Genomic DNA, 20,856 nt, shown 5'->3' on the forward strand with positions numbered 1-20,856 from the left:
TGTCTCATGTGTGGCCAAGTCACACTAGACATGATAATCAGCCGGGCTACTACTGTACTTATGAACCTACGTTAATAATGACCTGCCTAACATTGGCAGACTCGGTTGGATCCAGGTTTGCACTGGCAGCAACATTCTTCAAAACTTGGACAAGTAAATCGATTTTTCCCTTTAGTTCTTCGTTCTTCTGGATGCTTTCGGCAAGATCTCTATCCACTATGTTAGTGCATTAGGCATCATCCAGAATGAAGGTGTAATTGAACTTTTTGTTCTTCTCCCTTTTGCGATCGCCGAAAGCGCAGATGGCATCGTCCTTCTGGCATTTATCACAAGGATGTCCTCCTGAACATTTCGTACGCAGTAGACGACATCTATCACACGCGTGAGAGGCTCGATTCTTGACTGGTGATTTGGTTGAGATACCCGAGGAAGCACCAAGTGAAAGAAAAGGACCAAGAGGTCGAGAGATCCTAGTGGGATGCGAGGTAGATGGTGAAGACCCTGGTGGACTATCTGCTGACATATCTGAGCTGGCCACCAATTGGAGGATGTGCGACGAACTCTTTGAGGGCAAAATCCCGATCGTTGGATTATCTGCTCTAAGACGCGGTCTCCATAATCATTATAAGGATCTGGACGTCACAAAAACGTCGCATCCTCCTCAGTATTTGGTCAGAAGGTGGGCCTAGCCCTTGGCTGAGAAGGAAGGCAAAAGGGTAATCGTGACAAAATGGAAGCGAAGTGGGTGGAGTTCCACTACGGCTGGATGTGCCGTTCAGATATTCTAGGGATCATCCCTGTTGCCTCCCACCGAGTTATGCTCGATTGAACATCGGCTGACGCTACGGCAATACCCGAACATGGAATGGGCTGGCAGATGATGACTTAGCTCCGTTTCCGGCGAATGAAACCGACCCTATCGGGCCGGAGATTTTTTCCAGTCTTTGGAGCCATTACCCTGACTCGCCAATGAGAACACACTCACCGGAAAAGGACTCCTTATGTACTCCAGGGGTAGGCAGGGCTATTTGGAGATTAGTTACGACAAGTTATCATATCTGCGAGAGCCTAGGCCGATGATGACGTTCGCTGTTAGGCTCTAGCATTCCAGCATAAGTTCACATTAACCTGACACAGGGAATGATCTGTAGAATTCTATTCTATCCAGTTTGACATAACGTCGATTAAAGGAATTTGTCTTCGTGACATTCAGAATCGCTTGGAGGCTGGTTTTCGAGATCTTGGCCCCCGAAAGACATGGAACCAACTCTATCGCGTCTCATTACAGCAGCTCACATTCTCCACCAACAACAAATACTCGACGAACAAGGTCATATCTCAGTGCGCAATCCCCATGATCCCTCGACCTTTTTCACGAGCAACGTGCCTGCTATCCTCGTCTCTTCGAAGAACGATCTCCACCAGTGGCATGTCAGGGACTGTAGTCCTGTTACAAACCCATACAATGGATGCCAAGCCGTGCAAACTGTGCCTGAGTTATCAGAGCACCACATTGATGGTTGTATTTATGACCGATACCCTGGCGTTCAGAGCGTTGTCCATTCGCACGATCTAAGTTCTATTGTCTATGGGTTATGTAACAGTTCTGGAAGTATGTTACAGCCTAGCTACCTTATGGCCGGCTTCCTCCACTCGCCAAATCCTATCTTCGATGCTGCCGACCATTATGATGGACTGCCACCCGGGTCCGCGCACAACTTGTTGATTAACTATAAGTATCTTGGCGACATGCTGGCAGAAACCTTCAGCCGCTCTTACGGGGTGAATGGAACCGATAGCCTACCCGAGCACAATGCAGTATTCCTACGTGGCCATGGGTTTGTCACTTGGGCATCCAGCATCGAGGAGGTAGTATACAAGGCCATTCATATACGCCGAAATGCGGACATCCAGACAAAAGCCATAGCACAAAGAGACGATTCAGACATCGATATAGTATATCTCAGTGAGAGGGAAGCTAGGGACTGTGAAAACACGATCAATCGGATTTTTCCCATTACTTGGTTGGCATGGGTAGCTCAAGTGGAGAGATCAGGACAATACTACAACGCGCTGAAGATAAAGACGGGAGTGTAGAAGCACAATTTCAGCTTGTAGATTTCGAAATTTAATGATCTCCCTCTCAGGTCATTAGAGTGCTCACCACGCTTTAGCATATAGTGCCGGTCAAATAAAGGATGGATGGTTTCTGTTGCATTCAAACACGATCACCGGCCCGCTGACCCGCAGGGATTGCTTCTTCCGCCCCAACACTTCAAGCGGAACTCAGGCTCCTCACCACTTCTCAACTCCTACTACCGTAATGCCCAGTTTTCCCGCCATCACCATGATCTCGAGCAAGGTGGATGGATTAGATAACATGCTTCCGGGATGGGAAGTAAGCTACTCACACCTCCAAGACTAGGGAGGAGGAGAAATGCCTATCCATCTTGGACATTCGACAAGCAACGATTTACATAATCAAATGTAGAGCGCAGCCCACTCAACGGACTCAAACGTCGAATACTTTACGCCGAGGAGTGACAACTCAGGTACCGCGCTGCTCCTATTCCAATCCGGCTCCGGGAGCTCATAAAACTAGGTGCTTCAGTATGTTCCTCCTACTCTCGAGTGGCTAGGTTGGGATCAGTCACTGGTTTATCTCGGACATATTCGGTTTGCGTCACTCGCAACGGGCGAGAGGATCACATAACGGACAGCTGAGTTTCCTTGTTGGTTGTTGACTCTGTTTCACTGAGAGCCAGAATACTCCAACAATGTCTTTAAATCGGTCTCTACAAGGGCGTGCTAAGCTGGTGCATGCAGGTTCCCATTCTTTACCGACCTTCACGTTGTTGAACAGGTTGCTGAGATTGGCGTGCAAGTAAACGAAGATAGCGATCAGGGATGGCCCCCAAGGCATTGCTGCGACACATTTACAGCTCATAACCGATGTCCTCAACATCCGCAATCATGTGTTGTCGAGCTTCGCTACAGACACTCGGGCTCGTTGGGAACTCAAGAGGAAGTGTATATCGCCCTGCTTGGCCCTGGCGACTATGAATATATTGCTGCTTTCCTTGTCATAGTAGCTGCTGGAGCCATCGTAGTCCCGATCTGTGAGGACCACCCTTTCAATCTTCCTGTGGAAATCTCTCAACCTTTGGACTTATGCTAACTCAAAGAACTTTTCAAAGTTGTAGATCATGCTCTACCCGTATCAGAAGCACTGTACTACACGAAGAAAGTTGGCGCCGTCGCAGTGCTGTATTCGGCTTCCTGTTTAAAGAAAGGCGAAGAGCTCGGAGAGAATTTGAATGCAACCGGGAACTTGACCTTTCAAGCTATCAATATACGGCCACTAGTCCTTCAAGAACTGGTCCCTAAGGACAATCTCGTTATCAGTTCCACTGAATACCTGGACCCAAATCTCCTTGGGCTTGTGATATTCACCTCGGGAACCACAGGACCACTAAAAGCTGCTGTCATTCGACGCGCATACCTGAACGAAATCCCTTTGGAACTGGAGGACTTGCGTGACTTCAAAAAGGATGACTGTATCCTGCACTTGCTGTCAGTCCATCGCGTCACCGGTATTGGTGTCAATATCTTACCATTCCTCTTTGTAGGAGCATCCATCGAATTTCAGGGTGGTCAGTTTGAATCTCGCCAGACCTGGGAAAGGTTGAGGCAGGGTGGAGTCACGGTCTTCTCGGGCGTCCCAACTCTCTACGTGAGAATGATGTGATACTTTGAGGAACATCTCTCCGCACTGCCTCCTCAACAACTCGATGAGTATGTGCGGGCGATAAACGAAATTCGGATCTTAGCAAGCGGTTCCACAGGGCTTCCAGCCGCCATACAGGCAAGTGGACAAAACTTCGCCAAGGAAGACCAATATCAACGAGATATGGTGCTACCGAGTTCGGAGCCGTCTTCACTGCTTCACCTGGCGGCCTAGGTCTCCCTCATGGTGCTGCGGGGTGGGTACCCAGGGGTTGACGTGAAACTCTCGAATGTTGGGGAAGGAGAGATACTTATTCGTTCACACATGCTGCTTGATAGGTATGTGCAAAACATGTAAAAGCTTCTTTCCTTCGTGCTTGGAGTGTTCAATGGTAAATTGACTGTACTCCTCATCTGATAGGTATTTTGATAATGATGAAGCAAATCGAGAAGCCCGGGATGAAGAAGGATACTTCGAAACTGGCGATATAGGTGTCAAGAAGGGCGACTACTATTTTGTGCTTGGGCGAGCATCTATCGATAGTAAAGTCAAGTAAAAAATACCCCAAAACTCACGCCCACAACAATCTGTTACGAAATTCTCGGACATGGCTAACTGGTCATCTTCGCCGATGGTAGTCATCAAGTCTGGAGGGTATAAAATCGCCGCCCCCGATATTGAACGGGAGATCTATGGGCTTCCTTATGTGTTCGAGGCAATGGTTGTGGGCGTGGAAGATCAAGAATACGGACAGAGGATTGCAGCTGCCGTTGTAATTCAAGGCCAAGTAAGGGTTTTATCCCCCTTATAAGTGCAGTCCTTCTTGAGCGCTGGAGAAGCCCTTTGGTGTTTCTTGAAGCCTATCCTCTTCAAATAAACACCCCCAGTGGGCTGTAACAAAAAGACTTTTGCTGACCTTCAGAGAAAGAAACAGAGCCTAGATCTGAAAACACTCCAGGACGATCTCCGACCTTTCCTGGCGTCTTACAAACTCCCCACCATCCTCAGAGTCATGCCGTCTTTGCCAAAGGCGGCGACAGGAAAGATAGCTAAACACTCTCTTCGCGATCGAATTTTTCCGGCCTCAGCGCACCCGGACGTACAAATATGGACCAAAGAAACGCGACACTTACAGGGCTTGAGGGTTAGAATTTGGACCGGATATGCCCACTGCCCATAAGCACCTTGCTTGCGTTATACCGATTTTTCCCAGTTAGGGGGATGGTGGCATACTTCAACTGCTTGGACAGCCATCCATCTTTGGGCGGTGATGAGAGTTAAATGACGTTTCAAGGGGAAATAGATGTGTTGACCAGTACGGAGTACCTGGGTAGAATAAGGGCGCCGCGATATTGAAATTGCTATTAAACCTTGCTTGCCAACCGGATGTAGTCCCAACATACCTGTGATAGTCGAGCTGGTCCCGCTCTAGGCTGTGCCCCCTTGATCTAAAGACTTCGTGCTTGATCTGTTCGGTGGATTCGGCAAGTTCCACTTCAGGAATGATGTACGCCCGATCTGGAAATTCACCGAGGGCCCGAGGAGAAATTCCCGACGATCTACGCCGACTTCGTTGCTTCATCTTGGGTTCGCTTCGGGGTTGCCACTTTCTGGTGTAAGTAGCAGGCCTCGCTTGGGTCTTCGCTCTCGCGATTGGGGTTCGGCCAGCGTAAGGAATTTCATGACATTCCTGAACTCCTCAGAAACCGCTTCTTCCCTTCTTATCACATCAAGGCATAGCTTCATGTGGCGGTCCGTTGTTTCAATTAGCAATGGAAGCCAGGCAATTTGTCCCATGCACCACGAACGCGTCGACGACTCGCTGTGTTCGGACTGCCTGCAAAAGATGCCATGATCGGAAAGGTGGCCCACCATAATCATTTGAGCCGAGTTCGAGACAGATATGCTGACTCTAGCTTCGAAACACAGTGCGATGCGATACTGGTAATGGAAAAGCAGTTTGTTCGAATTGCTCATTCTACGGTGAGACTTGTGTGTACGTCTTATCCTTCCCATTGAAAATCACTGGCTCATATCACTCAAGCCGCCATGAACGAAGACGAAATCATCCAGCGCACCCTCGAATTAAGGCAGCACAGAGATTGCGCTCAGGAGAGCTGAATCATGACCCGGCTGCAGCACCTGCCCAACAATTCAATGTGGCCGAGCCTAGGACAATCTCCAGAAAAGTTACGATTCCACATTCCCAAACTAAACACAGCCCTCTGTTGAGCCCGGACTATGAGAAGCTTGCAGAGGCTGTACGAAAGCCCGTGAAGGATGGCCTACACCATGCCGCGATGCTTTACCGGAGTGCCTACTGCGACTCGCCCTCACCGAGCGAGCGAGGTACAACGTCTCTTGAGAACAGCCACGACTTCACGGTCTCAGAAACAAAATGGAAGGTGCTTGAGTTGTACCGTGCAATCGAATTTCCTCCGGTCTTGGTGTGTCAGAGTCTTATCGAGGCCTATTTTGACCATTGCTGGACATGGATGCCGGTCGTGGACCCATCCTTAAGGGAAACAGCTGCAACAACCTTTCTTGTCAGCCTGACTTCCACCAAGCCTGGGTCGCTACTACTCATGAACGCCATGCTTCTTGCTGGTTCCAGAATGCGCAAGGGCACGAAGCAGTATTTATCGAGTGAGGACTTTTATGCCAGAGCCAAGATCCTTGTAGATTTGGAAATCGAGCGAAACCCGCAGCATTTACTGCCTGCTCTTTGTATGATGCAGTGGTGGAACACTCACAACCCTCGAGATGTGTCCACAAACTCATCGCGCTTTTGGATTACTTACGGTAAGAAGACAGATTCAATTAGCGAAGGCGTTGGCAATCATATGTCTCTAATGCTCCTTAGCAATTGGAATTGCCCAGCAAATGGGATTGCACACCAGCACGCCTCATCCCAGTGGCAATAAAAGATCGTGGAAATTGATTTGGTGGACTCTCTATGTAAGTTACTTCTTAGGAGCTTCCAAAGGCTGACGAGCATATTTCGTAGGCACGAGACTGTTTAGTAGCTTCAGCGCATGGTCGGCCTCGAATAATCCATTCTGACGACTGCTCTGTTGAACCACTTACCTTGCAGGATTTTCCCTCAGGCTACGAACTACAATGCATGCTTTTTTGCAATTTCGTGAAGATCTCTGAAATTATTAGTGATATTTGCCGTACCTTAACAAGACATCGCAGACTCTCATGGGAAATGAAAAAGGTTCTCGTGACCAGGTTACTAGAGTGGATTGAAAACCTTCCTGGCTTGCTAAGGTTATACAACGCCAACGGTTCAACTCGACCGTATCATTTTGACATCGCGCAGTTGCACATCTATTACCTCATTGCGCTTTGCATCCTATTCCGGCCGTGTTCCATCTCAGGAATCAGCCCTGAAAACAGCGCTGCCGTGCTAGCGTCTTCGCTCTGCCATCGCTTGCTCGAAGGTATCCAAGTCCGTGATCAGATGTCCTACCTCGGACCCATCTTCAGTTGGTGCATACTTGTGGCTGCGATTCCTCAACTCTCATGTGCAGTCTTTCCATCACTTTGGAAGGGGTCTCAGTATAAGCTCGACGACCTGGAAGGGTTCCTGACCTCATTAGAGTCCAAATGGCCTTCAGCCAGATTCAACATTGGCGAGATCCACAGGCTTCGAGAGGTCGCCGATAGTGTAGCCGCCAACCGACTTTCGATGAGTCGTGGTCAATCGGTTATCGAAATAGATTCTGCGTGCGCCATTGCTCCGGAAAAACTTTTCGGGATTTATGGTGAGGACGCGTTGCAATCCTATGAACAGATCTACTCCTCGCTATCCCCGGCCACGCCAGCAGAACAGCAACTGGTGACCCCGGCTCTTCCACAGCTACAGCGACTGCAACAGCCGTTGACGGCTCTGGTACCAAACAGCATTCAAGAGTTCACCTCCACCGCCTTATCACCTTCTAACCAGACTGCCTTATTATCCGAAGGTATTTCATTGACCTCGGAAATAACACCGATCCTGTCAAACGATGCTTTTTCTTTTGATGAAAATTGGTATGAAATGGACTGGGCGGATCTATTGGCGGAGACGGGCGCGCATGATCTAAACTAAAACACACATTGCATGTTCTTGTTGAGGAATGGTCGTACGTATTCAGGCGACTTTGGTAAACAACAAGGCATTTGGCAGGTTAATTAGGTTGATCAGCCGATCAAATCGTCACTAATCTATCTTGATTGCCAGGAGATAAAGTCATAATTCGACTCTATACGCAACGGACAGGCTATGCCACCGAGATGCCACCAATCCAAGCCAAGTTCGAATGTCAAAAGATTGCCAATGAACTGCATCGACATGAACAAGACAAACGAGGACAAATAAGCTGAGAAGGCTGCAAGCTGAGATGACATATAAGCATTTCAGACGCAGAATTTGCCGACGTCGTTGATCATCCTTATCCTTTTCGACAGAAATGTCCTGTTGAGTGGAAAAGTAGGCGAGCATCAAAGTGACGGAGATGGTGATCCATGCTAGGAGACTTCGGCTTAGTTTGAGAAGGTCTGGTTCCGTAGCCGCGGACAAACGAAAAATCTGCATGCATCCGAAGGACAAGAGGATGGAGAGGCTGCAAAGACGGACCAAGACAGCAAGAGGGGAGTAGTGGAGGAGCCAGCGTGACATGAGTGACGACGCAAATAAATGGGCCAGGTAGGCAGCTGCACCAGCCTAGGGCGAGAATGCGTTAGCATTTGCACAAAGCCGAGGTATACCTCCAATAACAATATTGCGACTGATGAAGAGTAGCAAGAACATATGAAAGTATGCTATATTAATATTGCAGAAGTGTTCTTACCCACAAAAAGCTTAAGGATATCTGCGCAATCGCAAGGCGCCTTATCATCCAATGGCTGACGACCTCATGACCAACCGAAGAATACGCGTGATATTCAACCGCCTGAACTGGGAGGTATATAACATTGTAGATACTTATGAAAGTCTGGCAAGCCCACCACAATGCAGATACTGTCGATAGAGAACGACACAGGAGCAGAGGAATATGCCACTGCCTCGGAACCCCGAGAATGACAGCGACCCGTGGATACCTGGCGCTCCGAGAAACACTGAGATTTTCGACACCGTCGTGGGGTTGCCGTGCCTCTAATACACGTAATTCAGCCCTGACGTTCTCCAAAGCTGAGCTGTACGACGGAACTGGGTCCGAAGTCGCCAGTGGAAAGTTGGTTGCAGCTAGGGCGGCTGCATCACCACTCGATGTCTGATGAGGCTTGACAACTGGGACCACTTCTAGCACTCTCTGAATGGCTTTTATCGGGCGATGAGTCTTAGAGGTGACAACATGTAGTGTTGTGAGTAAACTCTGCCAACAGTCGGTCGCGAGAGCATGTCGTCAAGCACGCGAGGCCCTCTAGCCCCAGATCTTGGCAGGAGAGAGATGCCAAGACGATGCTTGGCACCAAGTGCCTGGATGTCCCAGACAACCTTACTAGTAAGACGAAGTACCTTCTTTGTGCCATTTCTGCGGGGTTGATGCTTTGCTCGATGCTTTACTCGTAGGTGGCGTTGGCGGCAGTGTATGATTAGTCATCAACATGCCCGGGCCCGGCACCTGGGCGCCACCTTTCCTCATTTAAAGAGTTTCACGTGATATATTCTTGGCGGGCGCAGACTTGTATTGGCCACTCTCCCTTTCCATGGCTTACTGGTGCGCAGCGCGTGTCCAGACTGAACAATCACCTTTTCGCAGTTGATTGCCAACCCTCATTATTGTTCTATCATCGCCGAACATTCAAAGATGGCGTGGCGCAATCAAGGCATCACAGGCTCCAACAACATCCCTCTTGGGAACCGCCGTCGATTCGGAGACGGCAATGGTGACTCGCAAAATGGCAGCTCTGTGAATTCTCCCTCGTATGGAGATTTGGGCAAGCGCGGGCGCAGTCCCACCAGAGGTGCGTTTCCTTCTCTCACAAACAATCATTATGCTGACACATATACTACAGCCGAACCTGCAGTCGACGGCGTGAAGAGGCGCAAGAAGCGTAACCGATGGGGTGAAGCTGATGAGAACAAGGCTGCAGGTCTTATGGGCCTACCAACGATGATTCAGGCAAACATGACCGCAGAACAGCTGGAAGCCTATACACTACACCTTCGTATTGAGGAAATCAGCCAGAAGCTGCGCATCAACGATGTTGTTCCAGCGGAAGGAGACAGGTAAGTTTTGCCCAATCCTGATACAAGCACCCACAATCTAACATTAGTTCAGGTCACCATCGCCTCCCCCGCAATACGACAACTTTGGTCGTCGTGTGAACACTCGAGAGTTCCGTTATCGAAAGCGCTTGGAGGATGAACGCCATAAGCTCATTGAAAAAGCCATGAAGACTATCCCGAATTATCATCCTCCATCTGACTACAGGCGCCCTACCAAGACACAGGAAAAGGTCTATGTACCGGTCAACGACTATCCCGAGATTAACTTTAGTATGCTAACTAACCCTCTGACTCTGTTGCAAATCCCCTTTGTTTATTTTCCCATCCACATGCTATCGCCTGCTCCAAGAAGCTGCGACGGTAGCATAGCAAGCTCCACTAACCAGAATCTTACCCTGCAAATATCTGTATTTTGAGTACCAATCACTAACACTTAGCTTTCTCCTCGTCAAGTTGGATTACTTATTGGACCTCGTGGTAATACGCTCAAGAAGATGGAGACCGAATCTGGAGCCAAAATCGCTATTCGAGGCAAAGGCTCGGTCAAGGAAGGAAAAGGACGATCAGACGCAGCTCATACCAGCAACCAAGAAGAAGACCTCCACTGTCTCATCATGGCAGATACTGAAGATAAGGTCAATAAAGCCAAAGCTTTAATCCACAACGTCATCGAAACCGCCGCCTCCATTCCTGAAGGCCAGAACGAACTCAAGAGAAATCAACTTCGAGAACTTGCGGCTCTTAACGGAACCCTCCGTGATGATGAGAATCAAGCATGTCAGAATTGTATGTCAACGTTCTTCCTCGTCTAATTTTCCCTGCTGACGCTTTCTAGGTGGACAAATCGGACATCGCAAGTACGACTGCCCAGAACAACGTAATTTCACGGCCAATATCATCTGTCGAGTCTGCGGCAATGCAGGACACATGGCAAGGGATTGTCCTGATCGACAACGTGGTACTGATGCTCGGAATAATGTTCCTGGAGGGTTCAATGCACCACAGCGACGACTTGGTGGCGGTGATGCTGTGGACCGAGAAATGGAGGTATGTATTTCCGTTCAACTTGAAACTCTCATAAATCTGACGCCTTCCAGAATCTCATGCAAGAACTATCTGGCAACCCATCTGGCAATGGCCCAGTTGGCCGCATCGAAGCTGGCCCTGGGGGCTACGATCAAGGAGATTCGTACGGCTCCGGCAGTGGCGGCGGCGGCGATGCTCGACCTTGGGCACGCCAGCCTACTGGAGCACCTGCGCCGTGGCAGCGAGATCGCCAAGATCGAGGCTATGACCAACGCGAAAGCGGCTCTTCAAATCCTCCGTGGGCTTCACAAAACCGTGGCGTAGAAGACTCATATGGGGGTTATGGCGGTGCACCAGGGCAAGATTCAGCTGCTCCTCCATGGCAGCAACACGCTCCCCCAGGTGGGCAAAGCTACAATTATGGTGGCTATCAAGGTTATGATGCCCAAGCTGCGTACGGTGCACCTCCACCACCAGCTCCTCCAGGTCTCAGCTCTTTCTTGCAACAGTATGGGGGCGCTCCACCTCCTCCACCTGACTTGCATGCACCTCCTCCTCCTCCGGATGCGCAACCACCACCACCACCCGGGATGGGTGACTATATCCCACCTCCACCTCCTCCTGCCTAAGCTTGTAGGTGAACGGTGTCCTACCAACCACTATTTCTTTTGATTGAATTCGAGTTATATCCTTCGGCGTTTGGAAAAACTTGATCCTGGGCAGCACACATGCCTAGGGTTGAGAGAATGTGCAGGAATGGCAAGGATTTCGATGTGCTTTACAGTGGCGGCAATGTGTAGTGTAGCTTCCATCGAGACGTTCATTTGTACTTTAGCACTCTCACTCATTATCACAAACTCGGATTTTTTTGATCTCGCACTAGTAATGTAGGCAACAGGCTGCTTCGAGTGCATTCTTCAAGTCCGCCAATCATTTTTCGGAGAATGGCCACTCGGCTTGGCATTGTGCTGCGATTGAAAGACGTGAGCTTTCCCCTTCTTCGCCTGCTTTCTCTCTCATCGGCCTTCAACAATCAGTCTCGAAACTTTTCGTCTTCATCATCCCTACCACCAAGCTCCTGTTCCACCCTCGACCATCCTCAGTCTCTCGGTTACCGAATAATCTTCAAGAAAAAAATGCCTCGATCACGCGGAGGAGCAGGGCCATCCCGATCGGCTCCGTCAAGGCCAACAGCTCCGGCCGCACCCCCTCGTACGGCAGCGCCCCAGCAACAACAGCGTCCATACTCATCGACTGCCGCTGCTCCCGCTCAGCAAGCGGCCCATCCTCCTGCTGCGCAAGCTTCACAGGGTCCCGGTCTTTTCGGCCAGATGGCCAGCACTGCTGCGTAAGTTTTTGTCTCTCCGTGCTCTATTTCCCTTCCAAGAATTGGGTCCCGTGCTATACCTCTTGGAAGCCTTCGCCTCCCGCCTCCTACACCCGGCCCATGGTCTGGGTATGGTTTTATGTATTGTGGAGCGCAAAGAGGAGCATGAGGGCGGTGGCCTCCCGGGGTAGAAGCCCAAGGAAGCGAAGGAAAAGGTCTCGAAAACTCGTACCTCGGACTGACACGCTGATTTCTTGGATATAGTGGCGTCGCAGTCGGCTCGTCCATCGGCCACGCGATCGGCGGTTTCTTCGGTGGAGGCTCCTCTGCACCAGCCGAACAAGCACAAGCACCCACCGATGCATACTCGAACACCGGAAACGCCATGGGTGCCAATGCCCTATACAGTCAAAGCGGCGCGAACGAGGCCTCGGGTCCTTGTGCCGCAGATATCAAGAGCTTCACCGACTGCATGAACCAGAACCAGGGCAATATGACCATCTGCGGGTGGTACATGGAGCAGTTGAAGGCTTGCCAGCAGGCGGCCAGACAGTACTAGCGTCTGTCCCATCCGAGCGAAGGAGCAAAACGTCGGCTGGCCACTTCCTCGCATGGTGAATCTGGTGGTTGTTTCTTGATATCAACGCCAGGCCTCGATACCGAGCGCAAGCTTGTACATACTGGTTAGGAACCTACTGCATTGGACGGATGAAATGACTGCCCCGGATTCATTTCGTTTGGGCGGGACGGAGGCTGAGCACATGAATAGATGTGCATATATGCATTGCATAGCGTGGAGAAACAGCGAAAAGGGTATTGTTGAATGCATACAAACAGCTGTCAATGTCAGCACGAGTGCAGCTGGTGGACTGTTTTTGGTTGGTCATGTCTTGCAAGAACACCAAAACACCCCAGCTAGCTACAAGGCTGTGGCTTAAGCGCATGCATTACACACATACATAGCATTTATCGAGCTCTTCAGTGTAGGATAAAAAGGACCAGGTTCTCCACTCCACTCGCAAGCCATTCCACAAGCTACCTATATAAATTTTTTCCTGCGTCTTCCCATACGCGGTGTCCTTGGATGGGGACATCGTATCGCGGGTTTGCTGGAGAGGCCTGACGACCGAGACCACAACAAGTTTCGAAAGCGGTGCCTCTCTTCTATCGGATCTGGTAGCACAGCCAGCCATATAGTCGGTCTATGCCCAGACGTTGGCGACGGCATCTTGGAAAAGAAGGAGAGATAGAGACTCTGAGGGCCAAGAGGGTGCTTTCGACTGTTGGCATTGACCTATCGGCCTTCGCAGAGCAGTACTCGGTCGAGCATCTGTCCAAGAAGTTCACTTCAGCGTGGACAAGTATCAGGTATGCAGGGCACGCCTCATGTCAACCCCCAGTGCTGATCAGCTCGAATGGCCTGCCCAACTAAGCGGTTGGGATCATATATGCAGACATGCATGAGTGGCTCGATGATTGGTTCCCCTGTCGCACCTCAGGTCCTCCTGTGACTTCAGCACCGCGCGAGTGAGAGCATGTAGTTCAGGGTGTTGCGAGGTCAGCATCCTGGCAGCTGACACGTGTTTCTCGCGCGTGCGCAACTGGTCCACTCGAGTACTGGGAATGATGGATTGGTGAGGCCCAAATTGCATCGTGTTCATGGTGGAGGTAGCTTCACGGAGTGTTGCCGTACAGTTTACGTTAGACCATTTTGATTGAGTGGTTCTCACCTAGGTATCATGTAGAGCGGTACATAAGTACCGAAAGGGGATGCGTTGGCTTGTTTCTGAGCATAGTCCGTAAATAGTATGGGAGAAAGACTTGTCAACGCGGGCTCTGGCGCTCGTTGACTCGTTGAGACATCCGTTCGTACTGGGATACACACAGGTGTTTGTTCAGGCGGGCCGCTGCTTCCTTGTTTGTGTGGATCGACTTCTGATTTGGAAATTGTCGATTAGGCGCTCCAGTGGCCAGGGGGTAGGATGATCGCCTGGAGAGGATGTGAACTTCTTCACGAGGGTTTCTCTCTAGACTGATCATCTCTAGGGCCCCAAAGCGCCAGCTCAGCAGGAATCCTCAGCCAGGCAAAGAATCGTCTTCTTCTTTCTCCTACTCGTCGAAGCTGACAAGCAGAAAAGAGCCTAAGAGATGGCGAAGTTGAGGAATCAATAGAAGATCTGGTGGAGTCATTCTGTTGTCGAACCTGACAAGCACATGCTCCATACGAAGGAGATACATATTTGCAACCAGACTCTCGGACCAACATAGCTGATCAACTGCAGTTGGCTACCAACAAGGCTCCAGCGGCCGTATCGTTTCCAGGAATCCGGATGCATGTTTCATCCGTCCACGGATGCGGCAAGGCCCAGGTGCTGTGCTGGTGGTCAGCCCTACGCTAGGTAGAGACCTCGGTTGATGGGCGCGTGGCACTAATCCTGAGAATCATTACACCTGTTTTTGGGAACTTGGAAGGCAAGAGTGAACGCAGTAAGCCGCGGATAGATGTTTGCTATCGTGCACTCGGTGTAATCTTCTGATCATCATAGCAGCGCGAACAAATCCTCGTGTGTTCGCTCGTCTGAGGGTGTGCAACGCTGATACGAGATACGAGTCTGGCTCTATCGCTCGTCCCTAAGATTCGAGGGGCAGGGGGCCGTCTTAACCGAGGCCCACAGTAAGAAACCCTTGCCCTAGAAACCGTCCGCATTGAGTAGGAACGAAAACAGTCCGTGGGATAATGCTGACACGGGGTGCTGACATGGTGTCTTTAATGAAAGCAGTTCTTGATGGCTCATTGGCGAATTGCGCTGACAATTCGTTTATTCCACCATTGCGGCTCGTTTGAATTAAGCGGAGTCCCACAACTGATAGTTCCAGCTCCAGCTCCAGTAAGCGCGAACCGCTTAGATGTGGCTCGTTATGGACACGAATTTTTCAGGTCTGTGAGACATGAGCTTCACGAGGCATTCGGTTCTCGCGCGTGGATAGCTCGGCCTTCGAAGGACCGGAGAAACCGCGACGGTGGCACTCGTAAGCTTCTCACACATGATTTTGTTTGCCTCCGATTGGGCAAATATTGATGTCCATCAGCCTCACAGTAGCACATTCTCATGTAAGCATGGCCCTGGCGACTTGTCGGTCGACCCGAGAATGTGGTAATTCTCAAAAGAATCTTCCTTGCAGAAGAGCACGTTCCGAGGTGGGTGACAACGGGAATTGATGGAACGTGGCACTTCCAATCGGAAAGCTGCCCACAGGTGTTACCAACAAACGAGTCAGAGAGCTGCCGGTGCTGGTCGCAAAACCACGAACGGAAAGTGGTAGATCACTATGAGCAATAGCATCCCTTACATAGCCCGAGATTGCAACAGGAATGACTCACGTATCAGTCAGAAAGAGGTGCCTGGGGCCCTTGCTTTAGCAGTTCACTGCCACGAGCACCACAAATCTGGGGTTTGGGCTTGGCGAGCACGATACAATGCCGAATTGATCATTCAACGGCAAAGCCCAAGGGCGGTGGCAGGATCTAATAATACGCACCGCCCCGAAAGTGCGGGATATGATAGGAGGATGCAGAGTGGGTCAACAGAAGTACAGAAAAGAGTGACGCCTGGGGTGGAGCCTTGGCGCACACTAGAGCGAAAGGGGAGAAGAAGACGAAGGGCAAGACGAGGATCAGATTGGAGGGGCCCTAGACCCCTAGTACTGTACGAGTAGATTGGGCGCCTTCGAGAATGATGCCGAATTGGGAAAGCATATGCTAATACGGATACGGCTCCATCCACGAGCTGTTGCCGCCTTGGCTTTGACGGGAGGCTGTTTTAGCAGGGTCGCAACCGTTTCCAAGCCACCTTCAGAATCTGAGATGCATACTCCGCACAACGTGTTGCGACAGCGCTGTCGCAGCAATATTCCTTAGTTGGGCACAGCTGGAGAACAAAGCCACACTGCCACCAGATTAAATGGAGATCTCGTTTCCCGGCGTATTCGTCACGCCCCATGACAATCCAGGCTGCGAGGTTCTGCCCCTTTTGATTTGCTGCACGTCAGTTTTGTGCCAATGTCGCACCAATATGGAAGTCATTTGATACCCGCCTGCTGCTGCATGGATGTACCGTATTTCGCACTCCGTAGCATGCTTGGGAAAAGAAAGTCCACTGTCGGGGCACGTGGGAACACGAGCAATCTCAGCGAAGATGCCCGTACCGCGCCTTTTTTTAAGTAGTGTCAAGCCATATGACCATGAAAATCACGAAGAAGATTCGGAAATAATGACAACGACAACTTCTAGTATCAGTCCAAAGATGTGCATTCTCGTTCGGAGTCGTGTTGTGCGCCGCGTGCAACCTCATTAGGTCGAGGAGGCACAAAGCGGGAAGTCACGAGGGCAGATGTGCTCAGGCCTAAATCTAGGTCAAACACAAATTTTGCATTATTGTCCCCATAACTCTTGGCTTTCATGTGTGGCCAGCCAAGGAAGGAGAAGGAGAAGGAACAAAAGTGGTCCGCTCAAGGACTTTCCTAAAGCCCGAGTCGGTGCATGAACGGAGGCCAAACCCCGAGGTGAAGCGATTGGTCGGCGTTTAGGTTTTGTGCACGCATCGTTGTGCATTGAGGCCGTCTTTTCAAAGGTGTTAACAATTTGTCTCCGGAGCTCCTGCGGACACGGAGAAGAATATGAAAGTCATTCCGAACGCGAGCTCCAGCCCCTTCAGATTGGCTGGTATAGCCAAGCCACTTGACCATCCAATCAAACAGTGAGGTTTCCCTGACGCCTGGCCAATTTGCTGCGATGAGGGCCTCGAGCTTCAGGCAGCGGGGCATGTCCTCATACTCGTCGTACTCGTAGTACTCGTAAGTGATCTGAGGTCCTTGTATGCAGTAGCATTACAGCCCACGAATTGACGTACGCGTCTGATCATACGAGCCCGAATGCGACGGCTCTGTCACAGTGAGATGGCCTGACACTGGGGTACTTTCTGGTGACGGTATTCGATGAAACTTAGGCATCACAAATTATTCTGCACAGCCCAAACCTTGGAGACGGAGGAGATCGAGCACCTTGTCAACGACATTAATTCATGGCGAGACCACTGAGTAGATTGTGAAGCCTCAATCAATGCCCAGGAAGAGTCAAGAAATCGAATAGCTTCGGGGAACAACTAGTTCGAAGCACCACCTGAAGCTGAGATCTGAGATCAGTGCTCACGCTCGGGGCGTGAAGCTCCTCTAAACAGCAGGCCTGGAGAGCTCGTCATGGAGGTCTTGTAGGTGTTCGGGGCGCCTAAGTTAGAGGTCAGGGCGTGGAAATCTATAGGCGCGACACCATCCCCAATAATTACCACATGGGGGTCCTCGGGCCCCTCGGGCTTCGCTTTGTAGTTGCACAGGGCATGTCTGGGTCGGATTTGGGGCATATTTTGGCCCAAGCTTCCCCGTCATTGAATAGGTGAGACTCCTAAACTGAAGGCGGCGGGTGAGACCATGCCTCTTTCGGAGTGAAAGTTTCAAGTTAATTCCTTTCGTAGATCGGATCTTGGTGTAGCTCACGAGAGTGGTAGGCGTATCGGGGCGCTCGTTGCAGAAGAAGCATTCTGTAGGCAGGCTCACCATTCAAACAGCTGGCAGCTAGTATTTGGAAAGTGTATATGCTTTGGGAAGGCGCTCTTGGACGCAAATCATGGATTATGGCAGCAAGTTTCCGAGTCAGCAAACTACTGGGCAGGAGCAAGACATGGCATCCGCAGCAATGATAATATCCAAAATGACGGGGAGGCTTGCGACTGGCAGCAGCAGGAACAGCACATCATGACTGGCACCCATAGCTGACCAATTTGGGGGAAGTTTAAAGAGTCACACTGGGTTTGGGGAACAGCAATTGGCTGCCAGGGGGTGCCTAGCAATTGACATTTGACATTTCTCAGCAACTGGAACCAGTCGTCGTTCTAGCTGCGTGTTACTGACAAACCCCGTCGATAAGCCAGAGGGCCAGCCGCACAGGTTGTCAGCCCGCCTCGGACGATAGAGTAATCGCACAAGCGGTTGGCAAGAGAAGCCATCCTTAGAACAGCGTCCACCAACAGCTAGAACAGGCAAGTTCTGCAAAAGCGTAATTACAAGAGTCATCGGTTTACTAGGGATGGAGTACGGAGTACGGAGTACGCAAGCACGCAATGCTATTGCTTGCCGTGGACATGCAATGGAGTTACTGTAGAGGGGAATGGAGATAACAATCACACCAGCAATGGTGCCAAAGTAGGACGGAGATGAGGAGGTCAGACCAGACGAGGCAGAGAACAGGTGGGCACAAAAAGTCATCCGCGGAACGGTCGAAGGTCCAAGCCGCTGGAGTTTGGGGAGGCAGTGACGAAACAGCGTTCTTGCCTGGTTCGGAATGACCTGCGAGATTCGAGCCGGGCAGGGAGGGAGCAGCAAACAAAGCAGCAAGGGCACGAAAACGGTGCTCAGAGTGGACGACTGATCCGAATGCGAGACAGGCAACGAGCGTGTGTCAGGCCGCCAGATTTGCTGGATACGGTGAAGGAGCAAACCCACGGCCGAAACGTCACGGCAACATAACGCGATGACTCGGGTCCGTGGTGGGAAGTGGGAACTGAGCGTTTGGGCAGGTGCCCTTGACTTGACTGTTCGACCCGGCCGTCATAGTCATCATGCACAATTCGCATACGGGAACGAGAGCGAGACTGAGGACACGGAGGCGCGAGAGGCTGATGAGAAATCGGCCGGAGGAATGGGTTACACCCTCTTAGCTCCACTCCCCATTTTATCTCGTACTTACGAACCTTACTGCCCTTACTGTCCTTACCCACAGCCCTGGCTTGCGAACCCTTGTGCAGGGGCCAGGGTGTGAACAGGGGTCCGCCAGCTGGCCGTGCGGTCGGCCTTTACGCACTCCCTTCGCTTCTTACTCAGGCACCCTCAATAACACATCCTGAACTAAACGTTATTGCCAGCATCTTACCTCCAGCCTGTGCTTTACAAAAGAACTGCCACACCCTCCATTTCAGGCCAGTCCTTTTCCCTCCCCATTATCCAACACTCCACAATAACAACACAACACAGCACAACACAGTATCAAACATTCGATGAACATTTGATACATTGCTCACCCACCGCCTTTCCTGCATCGAAGCCGCTTCGCCGAGAAACAGCCACACCCGCTTATCGATTACCCGCCAGTGACTCAGAAATCATCTCGACTAACAAAGGTCAAGATGCCTTCCACCATCAGTTTTTCCGCTCCTGCAGCGACCAAATCACATTCCATCTACGCTCGACCAGCAAAGAAGCAAAAGATGAGCATCACGCAGACCTACTTTCTCGCCCACAGTGCCCGAGGAAAGCTCTCCAAGGAGGCTTCGCGGCCTGATCATGATCTCCGCCTCTTGGTTGGACACGCAAACATGCTCGACTCTCTGATGCTCGATCTAGCCAATGCAGAGCAGGAGCAAGAGAGATGGTTCAACAATATCGTCTCCGGATCTCAAGAAGAGGAGGACGAGAGACACCGACACGTCGAAACCATTGTCGAGGAGCCCGAAGCCGACTGGGAAGCCGAGGATGCACACAGCTCTGATGAAGAGTCGGATGACGAGTTTGAGCAAAAGCCAATCCATAATGTCACTGCCATCGAAGTCGACTCGGACATGGAAGATGATGAGGCCGAAGCCGATCTCACTCTCACCCGAACAGCATCTCGACACTCTCCTCCCGAGCTCAGTCTCGATACCGACTCGGATTCCGAGGATGAGCACATGCCACCCTCACCACCCACAGTCACACTAGAGGTCCTCAGTGACAAGCAAAGACAAGCCATTGCCACAACCTCCTTCTACGACGCAAAGGACACCACCTCATTATCACCCGCAGAGTCAGAAGCCTTCAACCAAGAAGGTTTCTTCCTACCTTCAAGACAACAGCCAACCATAATCGCTGCCTACTGAGCAGGTTGATTGACGACCGCCCTTGATACGACTTTAGCGAATGATACCTTTTGCGTTCTAGCACCATTTTTGAGCATTTACGGACTTTTTTACGAGCATGGTGTTGGGAAAATTGACTTCAACAATATCCATCCTGTGCTATCAGATCATCAACAGATCAAAGAATGGACCCATAGCCGGCAGCTCACGAGACGGAACTTGATCACCTCATTGCAGACCTAGTAGTCGTGGTTGAAATACCAGCCTGGGAAAACAATGACATCGATCAGCTTTTGGATCTACAGCCACCGACTAGCTGCTTCATTTGACGACTCTACTCTATGTACAATTGCAGATAGTTCTCCCTCACAATAGGTCGAGGTTGAGACTCTTGAAAATGATAATAACTCATTCAAACCAAACGGTCTTCTTTCCAAACATTCCGCCTCACCCATTGTCATTGTCGATGCTGACACGCTTTTTTGCTGGCGTCGACCATTATTTTTCTTCTCCACAGCAAACTTTGATCTTGAGTCACGCTGATCTTTGACCAGGGTTTGATGGGGACGTGCGGACGCCGGAATCGGGATTTTCACCACACACAATGGATTAC

The 20,856-nt window shown here is 50.6% G+C and overlaps 7 protein-coding genes across 7 annotated transcripts; all 7 read left to right on the forward strand.

Annotated features, from left to right (window-relative positions):
* Positions 1–1,257: 1,257 nt before the first annotated feature.
* Positions 1,258–2,097, forward strand: A1O9_08645 (uncharacterized protein; the record flags this gene model as incomplete). The annotated part of the gene is made up of 1 exon (XM_013402129.1): positions 1,258–2,097. The coding sequence occupies one exon, from the start codon at positions 1,258–1,260 to the stop codon at positions 2,095–2,097; it is 840 nt and encodes a 279-aa protein (XP_013257583.1).
* A 680-nt stretch (positions 2,098–2,777) lies between these two features.
* A1O9_08646 (uncharacterized protein) lies at positions 2,778–3,748 on the forward strand (the record flags this gene model as incomplete). The annotated part of the gene is made up of 3 exons (XM_013402130.1): positions 2,778–2,816; positions 2,864–3,119; positions 3,204–3,748. The coding sequence occupies 3 exons, from the start codon at positions 2,778–2,780 to the stop codon at positions 3,746–3,748; spliced, it is 840 nt and encodes a 279-aa protein (XP_013257584.1).
* A 222-nt stretch (positions 3,749–3,970) lies between these two features.
* Positions 3,971–4,604, forward strand: A1O9_08647 (uncharacterized protein; the record flags this gene model as incomplete). The annotated part of the gene is made up of 4 exons (XM_013402131.1): positions 3,971–4,065; positions 4,148–4,269; positions 4,366–4,514; positions 4,545–4,604. 4 exons carry the CDS (start codon positions 3,971–3,973, stop codon positions 4,602–4,604), a joined length of 426 nt encoding a protein of 141 aa, XP_013257585.1.
* Positions 4,605–6,027: 1,423 nt separating this feature from the next.
* A1O9_08648 (uncharacterized protein) lies at positions 6,028–7,823 on the forward strand (the record flags this gene model as incomplete). Its single annotated transcript, XM_013402132.1, has 3 exons — positions 6,028–6,529; positions 6,591–6,685; positions 6,822–7,823. The coding sequence occupies 3 exons, from the start codon at positions 6,028–6,030 to the stop codon at positions 7,821–7,823; spliced, it is 1,599 nt and encodes a 532-aa protein (XP_013257586.1).
* Positions 7,824–9,525: 1,702 nt separating this feature from the next.
* On the forward strand, positions 9,526–11,602 carry A1O9_08649 (branchpoint-bridging protein; the record flags this gene model as incomplete). Its single annotated transcript, XM_013402133.1, has 6 exons — positions 9,526–9,682; positions 9,734–9,947; positions 10,000–10,217; positions 10,401–10,733; positions 10,783–10,994; positions 11,045–11,602. 6 exons carry the CDS (start codon positions 9,526–9,528, stop codon positions 11,600–11,602), a joined length of 1,692 nt encoding a protein of 563 aa, XP_013257587.1.
* Positions 11,603–12,109: 507 nt separating this feature from the next.
* Positions 12,110–12,859, forward strand: A1O9_08650 (uncharacterized protein; the record flags this gene model as incomplete). The annotated part of the gene is made up of 2 exons (XM_013402134.1): positions 12,110–12,321; positions 12,565–12,859. The coding sequence occupies 2 exons, from the start codon at positions 12,110–12,112 to the stop codon at positions 12,857–12,859; spliced, it is 507 nt and encodes a 168-aa protein (XP_013257588.1).
* A 6,676-nt stretch (positions 12,860–19,535) lies between these two features.
* A1O9_08651 (uncharacterized protein) lies at positions 19,536–20,264 on the forward strand (the record flags this gene model as incomplete). The annotated part of the gene is made up of 1 exon (XM_013402135.1): positions 19,536–20,264. One exon carries the CDS (start codon positions 19,536–19,538, stop codon positions 20,262–20,264), a length of 729 nt encoding a protein of 242 aa, XP_013257589.1.
* Positions 20,265–20,856: the final 592 nt, after the last annotated feature.

Source organism: Exophiala aquamarina (assembly GCF_000709125.1).
Source record: "Exophiala aquamarina CBS 119918 chromosome Unknown aczIA-supercont1.8, whole genome shotgun sequence".
Classification (NCBI taxonomy): domain Eukaryota; kingdom Fungi; phylum Ascomycota; class Eurotiomycetes; order Chaetothyriales; family Herpotrichiellaceae; genus Exophiala; species Exophiala aquamarina.